Source organism: Scyliorhinus torazame, chromosome 14 (genome assembly GCF_047496885.1).
Source record: "Scyliorhinus torazame isolate Kashiwa2021f chromosome 14, sScyTor2.1, whole genome shotgun sequence".
Taxonomy (NCBI): domain Eukaryota; kingdom Metazoa; phylum Chordata; class Chondrichthyes; order Carcharhiniformes; family Scyliorhinidae; genus Scyliorhinus; species Scyliorhinus torazame.
The window spans coordinates 96,101,238-96,113,888 of NC_092720.1; the positions used below are offsets into that span (position 1 = coordinate 96,101,238).

Here is a 12,651-nt window from a genome sequence, read left to right on the forward strand (position 1 = left end):
CTCACAAAAGGCAACAGTCCTTAGAGCTATTTAATCTAAAAAATTCCAGTAATATCTAGCACACAGCCCACTCTTATTTAGCAGAGATATTTCCCAGGGCTTTTCACTCTCGCTCATTATCGCCCTATCTCTCCCACGACTTAGCTATTGAAATTCAAGACTTTAAATCAAAATTCTGCTTCTGGGACAACCAGACATTTCTCTGAGGAGGCTGAAGGCTTCTCATTTCACTTCTTCACCGTTTTGTCTCAGCACAGAGCACCATCTTCAGGAGATCTTACATGGCCACACAGAGTACAGCTTCCAACCTCTCTTTAAATGTTTTTCTCTTTCATCATTTCCCATTGTCCTTTTCCTTCTTTGAAATTTACCTTTGCCAGGGTATAATAATCTTTCATGTTCTCCTGATGGCCATAACATTTTTAAAAATAAATTTAGTGTACCCAATTCATTTTTCCAATTAAGGGGCAATTTAGAACAAAGAAAAGTACAGCACAGGAACAGGCCCTTCGGCCCTCCAAGACCGTGCCGACCATGCTGCCCGACTAAACTACAATCTTCTACACTTCCTGGGTCTCTATCCCTCTATTCCCATCCTATTCATGTATTTGTCAAGATGCCCTTTAAATGTCACTATCGTCCCTGCTTCCACCACCTCTTCCGGTAGCGAGTTCCAGGCACCCACTACCCTCTGTAAAAAAAAAAAAAAAAAAAAACTTGCCTCGTACATCTACTCTAAACCTTGCCCCTCGCACCTTAAACCTATGCCCCCTAGTAATTGACCCCCCTACCCTGGGGAAAAGCCTCTGACTATCCACTCTGTCTATGCCCCTCATAATTTTGTAGACCTCTATCAGGTCGCCCCTCAACCTCCGTCGTTCCAGTGCGAACAAACCGAGTTTATTCAACCGCTCCTCATAGCTCATGCCCCCCATACCAGGCAACATTCTGGTAAATCTCTTCACCTCTCTAAAGCCTCCACATCCTTCTGGTAGTGTGGCGACCAGAATTGAACACTGTACTCCCAAGTGTGGCCTAACTAAGGTTCTATACAGCTGCAACATGACTTGCCAATTCTTATTCTCAATGCCCCGGCCAATGAAGGCAAACATGCCGTATGCCTTCTTGACTACCTTCTCCCCCTGTGTTGCCCCTTTCAGTGACCTGTGGACCTGTACACCTAGATCTCTCTGACTTTCAATACTCTTGAGGGTTCTACCATTCACTGTATATTCCCTACCTGCATTAGACCTTCCAAAATGCATTACCTCACATTTGTCCGGATTAAACTCCATCTGCCATCTCTCCGCCCAAGTCTCCAAACAATCTAAATCCTGCTGTATCCTCTGACAGTCTTCATTGCTATCCGCAATTCCACCAACCTTTGTGTCGTTTGCAAACTTACTAATCAGACCAGTTACATTTTCCTCCAAATCATTTGTATATACTACAAACAGCAAAGGTCCCAACACTACTAGTCACAGCAATCCAATTAGAAAAGCATCCTTCCATTGCTACTCTCTGCCTTCTATGACCTAGCCAGTTCTGTATCCACCTTGCCAGCTCACCCCTGATCCCGTGTGACTTCACCTTTTGTACTAGTCTACCATGAGGGACCTTGTCAAAGGCCTTACTGAAGTCCATATAGACAACATCCACTGCCCTACCTGCGTCAATCATCTTTGTGACCTCTTCGAAAAACTCGATCAAGTTAGTGAGTCACGACCTCCCCTTCACAAAACCATGCTGCCTCTCACTAATACGTCCATTTGCTTCCAAATGGGAGTAGATCCTGTCTCGGAGAATTCTCTCCAGTAATTTCCCTACCACTGATGTAAGGCTCACCGGCCTGTAGTTCCCTGGATTATCCTTGCTACCCTTCTTAAACAGAGGAACAACATTGGCTATTCTCCAGTCCTCTGGGACATCACCTGAAGACAGTGAGGATCCAAAGATTTCTGTCAAGGCCTCAGCAATTTCCTCTCTAGCCTCCTTCAGTATTCTGGGGTCGATCCCATCAGGCCCTGGGGACTTATCTACCATAATATTTTGCAAAACGCCCAGCCCCTCTTCTTTTAGGATCTCAATGTGACCCAGGCTATCTACACACCCTTCTCCAGACTCAACATCTACCAATTCCTTCTCTTTGGTGAATACTGATGCAAAGTATTCATTTAGTACCTCGCTCATTTCCTCTGGCTCCACACACAGATTCCCTTGCCTATCCTTCAGTGGGCCAACCCATTCCCTGGCTACCCTCTTGCTTTTTATGTACGTGTAAAAAGCCTTGGGATTTTCCTTAACCCTATTTGCCAATGACTTTTTGTGACCCCTTCTAGCCCTCCTGACTCCTTGCTTAAGTTCCTTCCTACTTTCCTTATATTCCACACAGGATTCGTCTGTTCCCAGCCTTTTAGCCCTGACAAATGCCTCCTTTTTGTTTTTGACGAGGCCTACAATATCTCTCGTTATCCAAGGTTCCCGAAAATTGCCGTATTTATCCTTCTTCCTCACAGGAACATGCCGGTCCTGAATTCCTTTCAACTGACACTTGAAAGCCTCCCACATGTCAGATGTTGATTTACCCTCAAACATCCGCCCCCAATCTAGGTTCTTCAGTTCCCGCCTAATATTATTATAATTAGCCTTCCCCCAATTTAGCACATTCATCCGAGGGCACTCTTATCCTTGTCCACCAGCACTTTAAAACTTACTGAATTGTGGTCACTGTTCCCGAAATGCTCCCCTACTGAAACTTCTACCACCTGGCCGGGCTCATTCCCCAATACCAGGTCCAGTACAGCCCTTTCCCTAGTTGGACTGTCTACATATTGTTTTAAGAAGCCCTCCTGGATGCTCCTTACAAACTCTGCCCCGTCTAAGCCCCTGGCACTAAGTGAGTCCCAGTCAATATTGGAGAAGTTGAAGTCTCCCATCACAACAACCCTGTTGTTTTTACTCTTTTCCAAAATCTGTCTACCTATCTGCTCCTCTATCTCCCGCTGGCTGTTGGGAGGCCTCTAGTAAACCCCCAACATTGTGACTGCACCCTTCTTATTCCTGATCTCTACCCATATAGCCTCACTGCCCTCTGAGGTGTTCCCCCGTAGTACAGCTGTGATAGTCTCCCTAACCAATAGCGCAACTCCGCCACCCCTTTTACATCCCCCTCTATCCTGCCTGAAACATCTAAATCCTGGAATGTTTAGCTGCCAATCCTGCCCTTCCCTCAACCAGGTCTCTGTAATGGCCAATTCACCTAGCCTGCACATCTTTTGGGTTGTGGGGGCAAAACCAACGCAAACACGGGGAGAATGTGCAAACCACACAGACAGTGACCCAGAGCCAGGATCGAACCTGGGACCTCGGCGCCGTGAGGCAACAGGGCTAACCCACTACGCCACCATGCTGCCCGTGTAAAATAACATTTAATAACTTTGCCTTATTTATGTCCCCTTCTAAGTTATAAACTTCTTGCCGCCCTTGGAATTCAACAACTAAAAATCCAATTCCTTGGTTATCTCCGAATGCAAATTTTTACTCGTTGTATGTACTCGTAGAACACCTACCTACTAACCCCCCCAACCACCACCACCTCCCTCCCAGTATCCTGAGACTGTCCCATTGTTCTAGATTCCCCAACCAGGGAAGCCATCTTTCCTGATCTGATCCTGATCTCCTGAAGATGGTGCTTTGTGCTGAGACAGAACTGTGAAGAAGTGAAATGAGCCCTGTTAGAATTTTATACGTTTCAAACAGATCTCCACTCCTCTTTCTAAACTCAGACCCAATCGAATCACTGTCTCTTAGGACCATCCCACCAAACCCAATATCAGCCTTGTGAGCCTCCGGTGCACTTCCTCTATTGTAAGTATATCCTTCCTTAGGTAGGGAGACCAAAACTACACACACTACTCCAGGTGTGGTCTCACGAAGAACATGTATGACTGCAGTAAGACATCCCTATTTAAGAACTCAAGTCCTCATGCAGTAAGGGGTCAACATACCATTTGCCTTTCTAATTGCCTTCTGCACTTGCCTTTCCACTTTAATTGACTGGTGTACAAAGATATCCAAATCCCTTTGTGCATCCACACTTCCCAATATATCATCTTTTAAATAATACTCTTCCTTTCTGTCTTTCACACCAAAGTGTATAACGTCACATTTACCCAACTTGTACTGCATCTGCCATGTGTTTTCCCACTCACTGAACTTGTCTAAATCACCTTGCATCCTCAACTCTCAATTCCCCCCAATTTGGTGCCATCAGCAAACTTGGAAATGTTACATTTGGCACCCACATCCAGGCCATTTATTTATATATACATTGTGAACAGCTGGGGCTGAAGTACTGATCCCTGTGGTACCCACTAATCAATGCGTGCCACTTGGAAAAAGACCCATTTATTCCCACTCTGTTGCCTGTCTGTCAACCAATTTTCGATCCATATCAATACATTACCCCTGTCCATGTGCTTTAATTTTTACCATTAACTTCTTTTGAGAGACCCTATCAAAAGTTTTCTGAAAGTCCAAATACACACACATAAATGTAGTTTATTTTGTTGGTAGTTTGGATTTGATACTAACTCTGGTGCAAGGTTTGATTAACCTTATCAATTAACAAACTATTTCTGTTTGAGGAAACAAGTGTGAATTTGTATTTCTGTTTGCAGTCTTTAAGTATAATTTTATATTTCTGAACACTTCCACAGAGAAAATGCAGCAGGAATTTTACCAAGTATAAATTTAACAAGAAGGTTTACTTTCACACCTATCTGTTGTAACGTTTTCTTTGTAAATGATGTGGAGTTGCATCAAATCAACTCTGCCGTTTTGCGATGGTAATGGAAAATGTAAACTCTTAGTGAATCTTCCAACAAGGTCTCTGCAAGATGTAAATGGCACAGAACTATATATTAATCCTTTAACTCCGAGCAGCTCCAGGGAATTCGGTTCCCCAGGATGGATTTGATATTTCATCTCCTTGGCTTTTCTAATGCTGTTATAATGTTGTAAATATGTACCCTTTATGTATTTCTTGTCCTTTAATTTTAACTTTAATTTTGGGATTTTGTATAATGCTCTTCCCATGTCATACCTTGCTGAAGCTTATATAATTTGAAATCGCTTCCCGATTTGCTTAAAATTGATTCCTAGGTGGATTTTTGTTGAGCATTATAGTTCAATCTGGTTTTGTTGGCATGGTCGCGCCATTGAAATCTGAGTTGTTCAGCAGTTTGAAATAACCCAGGTGTCTGACGAGAACTCGGCAGTTAGTACAGGGAGCTGAAAATTGTTGATCTGATCGGTTTGAGGTTGGGCTGTTGGAAATGTGTTCAATACTTATAATAGACACTCTGGATCTCGGTGAGTAAATAACCTTTTAATAAACTCATAGTTTAATGCTTTCTGAAGCTTCAGGTGTTACTTTCTTTATGCTCCCAGTCACCATTTATTCTCTATTGTATACTGCAGAATTTACCAAGTAATGCAATATAGCAATCCAAACCGTTGACAATAATTTGGCCCCATTACTGTTTTACAAATAGGTTTAGTTAGGACAAGGAGCTGTGGTACCTGAAAAGATGTCCCCAAAATATCTCTAATTACAAATTTCTCTTAAGTTGTCAACGAAAATAAAATGGGGTTGCTTTTGTTATATTCTGAGCACTCAACTCGTGTTTGTCCTCTATGATCCTAATTTTTTAAAACTGTTATTAATTAAACATATTTCTTACAATGAGACAGAATTTTCCCAAAACATCAAACAGCAAATTTTTCAAGAACTTAAATTATACAAATGATCTGAGTGATTGAAAAGCGATAAAAATCTATAGGTATGAGAAATAAAGTATGACTGTCTTGTTTATAACCTACATTATTGGCCTCCTTTGTGTAGAAACCACAAAGTACCCTTTTGTCACAGTACGGAGACACTGGAACAATTCCAAGAATAGTAAGAAAGAGAAGTTATTTTAAACTTAATTTGAAAATAAATTGTTAGAGAGTGAGTTAAAGGCTGTAAATAATCTTGTTCCCAATGTTTTTTTAAAGTTTGATGTATGTCTCACGTAAATTACATTGAGAATAATGGATGGCTTGGCATTGTCACAAGGTTGTAACATGAATTTGCATGATCTAAGCAATGAGGGAAAAACTGAAGTTTATATGCTGGAGTCAATTTGCAAATATCCAAACCCTTCATTGGCAGCCTTGAACACACTCCAAAAATTCAGTTTAATGTGTGCAGAATCCTTTTTACTTTGAATATTTCCATTACATTTCTTGTATGCAGCTCTTGAGTCTTCTAACCAGCAGGGGATTTTGTTTTTGTTTTTTGGTGAATTTCTGTGCTGATTAAATTCAGCAATGTTGGCACTGGGAACACTTGTCCATTATTGGTACCAAACACCTGATAGATCAAGTGTAGCACATGGCAAGAGCAGCTTTGCCTCTACTTTGTCCTTTCAAAATGTCTTTTACCTCAGTTTTAAATTTTAACCAAGCAGTCCGACTGCAATATTATGACATTCTTCTATTTTCCATTAACAGCTGTTTTCTGATTTGAGACTGATCTCCAATTAATGCCTAATTAGGGCCTTTTTTGACCATGCCAATATTTACTTAGGATCCTCGTAGCCAGCACATCCTTTTTATCACCTAATCCAAAATTGCCCTTAGTGTTGGGTGAGGTTACTGGGTTATGGGGATAGCATGGAGGTGTTGACCTTGGGTAGGGTGCTCTTTCCAAGAGCCGATGCAGACTCGATGGGCCGAATGGCCTCCTTCTGCACTGTAAATTCTATGATAATCTATGATTTGAGCTGTTATCACAGAGGTGAAAGGGTAGTTGCAATCCCCCTGTTACTAGGAAGCGATACTCTGTACAATTATATAGGATTCTTAGACTAATTTTAAGGACTTGGCTGTGGTTTTTTCCCCTATCCTTTTTTGATCTTTTTCAAGTTACTTTGTAAAATGGAGGCACATTTTCTTGTCTCTCGAAGTTGATTACTCTAAGAGGCATCCATTGCCTTAAAATAGTAGCTTCCATAGAAAAGTGCACTGATCATATTTTAGATGCAATCTTTACTATTCCACCTCATGTTACAAGAAAATTGTTAATGAAGAAGGCCAACTGACATGCTTCATATTTATCTAGGAAGACCTTGAAGTAGCCTCATTGCAACATCCAGTTATCCTTTAAATGATTTCAAGGCTTTCAACCTCTGTTGCTCGATTTGGAAATAAATTCTATAGAATGAACATTCTCTCTGGGCACCTGATTTAAATCTAAAGTTTATTTGACTAATTTGAACTTTTATCCTACTCTCAATTTAGTTTAAAGTAACGTTTCTAATTAATGTAATAACATTGAGATCACTGTCAGTCATGTACCTCTGTGGGCACTGCTCAGACACTTGGGTTTCTAGAATCTTTACTCGTAACTCAGACTTCTAACATGATAATTCCTAACTTCTGTCTGCATGGATTGAATATAGTTTTCTTTTTAGTGACCAGAGTTGAACACACTCCTTCGGTGTTGTCTGACGAGAGCCACTGCACTGTTTGAATCAGACTTGTGCTCTCTGGTTTGGCTATACTGTTAAGTGTTAGGTTGGCTTTGATGTTTGCTACTCTATTGGGTGGACATGTTACGCCTCGAGTCATAGACTTTCTTTCATATTTTTTCCTTAGTAAATGTTTTACCCAGTTTTATTTCCCCGTGAACAGTATTTTACACTAGTACACGTTACGTTTTATACCTGGCATTGCTCTGCCAGCTGTTAGCTGACTTATGGTGTAACTTCTGAGCTGCCACCTCTGTATGTATCCGTTGACCAATTTCTGAGTTTCTGAATCCAAGTAATCAAGGTATTTGGAGGATTGTTGTGATCCAGCAAAATATTGCTGCAGACTTCAACATACCCTGTCTATGTGTTCATGTAATTAGTCATTTCTTTCCCCCCAGAAATTGTTACAGTTCCGATGTAGGGCTGCCAATCTTAATCAGAGGGACTTGGGTCCTTCAGAGGGACTTGGGTCCTTCAGAGGGACTTGGGTCCTTCAGAGGGGCTTGGGTCCTTCAGATGGACTTGGGTGTACTCATAGCAAGTTAGCATGCAAGTACAGCGAACGATGTCGGAGGCAAATGGCATGTTGGCCTTTATTGCAAGGGGGTTGGAGTACAAGAATAAGGAAGTTTTGCTACAGTTATACAGAGCTTTGGTGAGACCACACCTGGAGTACTCTGTGCCTTTTTGGTCTCCGTATTTAAGGAAGGATATACTTACGTTGGAGGTAGTACAATAAAGGTTCACTGAATTGGTACCTGGGATGAGATGGTTGTCTTGGAATGAGAAGCCAAATTAATTGGGCATATACTCTAGAGTTGAGAAGAATGCGAGATGATCTAAATAAAATATGCAAGATTCTGAAGGGGCTTGATAGGGTAGACACTGAGAGGTTGTTTTCCCTAGCTGAGGAATCTAGAACATAGGGGCACAGTCTCCGGATAAGGGACCAATCATACAGGACTGAAATTAACAATTTCTTCACTCACAGGGTTGCGGATCATTGGAATTCACTATCCCAGTGAGTTGTGGATGTTCTTTTGTTGAATATATTTACGGCTGAGTAGGACAGATTTTTGGTTTTTCAGGGAAATGAAGGAACATGGGGAGCAGGTAGGAAAGTGGACTTGAGGCCAATGATCAGCCATGATTGTGTTAAATGGCAGAGAAAGCTTAATGGGCTTGGGGGCTACCCGTGCTATTTCTTGTGTTCGTACACGAATATGAAACAAAGTAACGTGAGACCAGCTCTGCCAATTTTGAAGAACTGGTAAAGGACATAAGAATGGAAATATTTGTTGCATGTCTCTGCATTATTCAGAAACAGCAAGTTTTTACTGGCAAAATTCATTGCAATGTGTTGAGCAGAAAGAGTAAAGACCGAATGTCATTGCACCTCTGAGCAGTGCTGGCCTGGAGTTTCATGTGTACTATTTGAATGAAAGCCACTTTCTTCTATGCCGAACAAAAGACAATGTGAACATCTCAAACTTCAATCATGAGTGCTTTGTTAGCCATCTGAAAATGTTCTGTGCATGGGCATTTGTTCTTATTGGAACCAATTTAGTCATTGCTGTCATGGTAATGGTCAAACCTTGGACTGATCTCCAATATCTTCATTTATTTGCCGCATTTACCCATCAATTTGTTGAGATTCTATGCATAAGGCTTTTGTCCTTATTGGAACCAATTTAGTCATTGCTGTCATAGTAATGGTCACACTCTTATGAATTGAGCAAACCTTTGTGGACTGATCTCTAGTATCTTCATTTATTTGCAGCATTTATCCATCACTTTGTTTAGCTTTTCCTTGTTGGTTATTGAAGCAATAATTTATTGGAGATGAAAAATCTACTTGAACATTCAGTAGTAATCAAGATTTTGAAAGCCATCTAGAAAAATGAATGGTTACATCAAGTCAAGCTGACATCTGAATCTCTTAACTTGAAGCCATTTTGTATTTTTATTGAAAGGGACACTGCAGTTAACATTATATTGACTGTGCAACCACGAGTTGTGCACATAGAAATATTTAGCTTTGTTGACTTTAAGTTTAAATTTATATGTCTGTATTTTAAAGTTTAACCGGTATACTGTGGAGCCACTTTGCAATACACAATCAAGCGAGTACAAAATGTCCTTTATATCCTATTTCAGACCTAGCTTGTATGTACAAGCTTTTCAGCCGTGTGCCAAATGGCCTGAAAACTATGTGTGAGTGTATGAGTTCCTACCTAAGAGAACAGGGTAAGGCATTGGTGTCTGAGGAAGGAGAAGGCAAGAACCCAGTGGACTACATTCAGGTCAGCATGTGACAGTTTTGTCCTTTCATTGTAATTGTTGTTAAGTAGAAAGGAAAACAGCCAGCAGCATGGATCAAAATGCGCAAGTAAATCAGACTACAATGTGCTTTTCAAAAATTTCACTTCAATCTATAGCAGTTGTATAAGGTAGAATGTTGGAACAATTTTCAATTTGCATTCACTTCATAAATGATACCACTTTAAAGGTTGCATTGAGTTAAAAGTCTTAAAATAAATCAATCAGAATAAATTATACATTTGGAACCATAGAATTCCTACAGTGCAGAAGGAGGCCTTTCGAGCCTGCGTCGACCCTCTGAACGAGCACCCTACCCAAGCCCATTCCCTGCCCTCATCCCCGCAACCCCTCCTAAGGCTCACATCTTTGGAAACAAAGGGGCACTTTAGCATGGCCAATCACCTAACCTGCACATCTTTGGACTGTGGGTGGAAACCGGAGCACCTGGAGGAAACCCATGCAGACACTGGGAGAAAGTGCAAACTCCACACAGACAGTCGCCCAAGGCTGGAATTGAACCTGGGCTCCTGGCACTTTGAGGCAGCAGTGCAAACCACTGTGCCATCCCTATGAATTTGAATAAGAGGGAACATACTTTTAGTGTAAGTGTACAATGAGGGAAATATATTGTGTTCCCACTCTTTCACACACTAGACTTAATCTAACTTCCTTTCTTCTTATCAAAAAGGAGAAAGTATTTCTGGGGCGTCGTCTAATTTTTGCAGAGCTCATAACTTGCATTGAAATGTGAGAATCAGCATCTGGTAAATGAGAGACGGACAACATTGGCTAACTAATAGCACATCAGAAGTTGTTCAAGTTATAAATTCAGAGCTGGATTTGTGTGATTGTAGGAGACTTCGGTGACTGGTCTCTGCAAGTTTACCTGTGTACTTTTATAAATCATGGCACCTTTTCATTGGTTCTAGTTAAGTAGCTTCATAACTGTGCACCTTTTAATTGGTTCTGGTTAAGTAGCTTCATAGCAGGGCAGCACGGTGGTGTAGTGGGTTAGCCCTGCTGCCTCACGGCGCCGAGGTCCCAGGTTCAATCCCGGTTCTGGGTCACTGTCCGTGTGGAGTTTGCACATTCTCCCCGTGTTTGCGTGGGTTTCGCCCCCACAACCCAAAGATGTGCAGGGTAGGTGGATTGACCACGCTAAATTGCCCCGTAATTGGAAAAAATTAATTGGGTATTCTGAATTTATTTAAAAAATAAAAAGTAACTTCCTCGCTGTGCTGGAGCGAGGTGTGGGAATTTGTAAAATATATGATGATCCAAACAAACCTGCCGAATTGGCATGTCAATGGCAAATGAATTTCAGCATAGCTAAGTGTGAGGTCATGCATTTTGTTTGGTAAGAGGAATAAAAATTCGGTCATTGCTTCCAAAATAAGTTTAAATGGAATAGAGGCACATCAGGTTTTGGGAATACAGATTAACAATGCCCTAAACAGTGCAGAGTACTGGGATTCATTTCTAGAAGAATAGAATTCCAAAGCAAAGAAGTTATGTGATATTCAAATGGAATTTTGGTTAGACAAGTACTGCGTGCAGTTCTGGTCTCGATATTACAAAAACATGAGCGAAAATACAAAATAGATTTAGAACGATAATTTGAGAACTGACTCGGCATAACTAGCATTTTAAAAACGAACAGGCAAGAAAAGAGGAAACTGAGAGGTGACCTGGAGGTGGGGGGTGGAGAGTTGCTGGCTCCATTTACTCAATAGCAGTTTTGCTGACCCAGATTTCAATGGATGTGATTTTTGCTGCACAGATGTGACCCAGCTTTGCCAGTTTAAGCATCACTCCCATGATCCGAACAATACAAGGGCTGTGGTCATTGGCAGCTAGTTTTTAAAATATTGAATGACTAAGCCATCAACAAAGTCAATATTTGAATAACTTTTTTATACCCAAGTTATTCTAGGATAAATGTGATTTTGAAATAATTGATTGAAATATAACTATGGTGGTTTACCATGGTTCTTGGAACTACAAGCTTATTGAAATAAAGATATGCAGAATGAGCCTGCATACTAAAGATGCATGTTTTTGTTCAAACAGGGCCTCCTCGATCTGAAAGGCAGATTTGATCGTTTCCTTCAAGATTCATTCAACAATGATCGTCTTTTTAAACAGACAATTGCTGGTGACTTTGAATATTTCCTCAACCTCAACTCCAGATCCCCAGAATATCTGTCATTATTTATTGATGACAAACTTAAAAAGGGAGTAAAAGGCGTAAGTATTTCTTGCCATTTTTCACCTTTTATTCTTCTTGTTCTTTGAGGCATTTAGCCTGGAATCTCTGGAATTTAGCACCTTTCTGATTTTCCCCTTTGTTTTAAATGTCAAAACTTCATTTAAAGGCTATTTGAATAATAATTGGTCACCGCTTCCACCTGATGATTACATGGTACGGTTCCATTAGAGGTGTACGATAACAGTCAAGAACTGAAGCACCCTTATCCATGGAACCATAGCGTTTTATAGCATGGAAGGAAGTCACTGGCCTGTTGTAACAATGCCCTGCAATGTCAAAAGAAACTCTCATCCACCTCAGTAGACTAGAAATTCTGAAGGCATTTATAGTGTCACCACAGCGATTTGCATATTTTGTGCCTTTTTCAATATATAAACCAACTGAAACACGGAAATGTAATAAACAGCAATGGACATAATAACAGACCTCAGGAGGACAGAACAGACTGGCGACATGGCTCAGAAAAATTGTGATTCTATG

At 40.9% G+C, this 12,651-nt stretch overlaps 1 protein-coding gene across 1 annotated transcript in view; it reads left to right on the forward strand.

The window, feature by feature from the left end:
- The window catches only part of cul3b (cullin 3b), a 123,474-nt gene that overhangs the window by 75,529 nt on the left and 35,294 nt on the right, over positions 1-12,651 (forward strand). The window contains exons 7-8 of the mRNA XM_072474517.1: positions 9,738-9,883; positions 11,973-12,149. Of these exons, the coding sequence (XP_072330618.1) occupies positions 9,738-9,883; positions 11,973-12,149 (323 nt within the window). The remainder of the gene's footprint in view (positions 1-9,737; positions 9,884-11,972; positions 12,150-12,651) is intronic.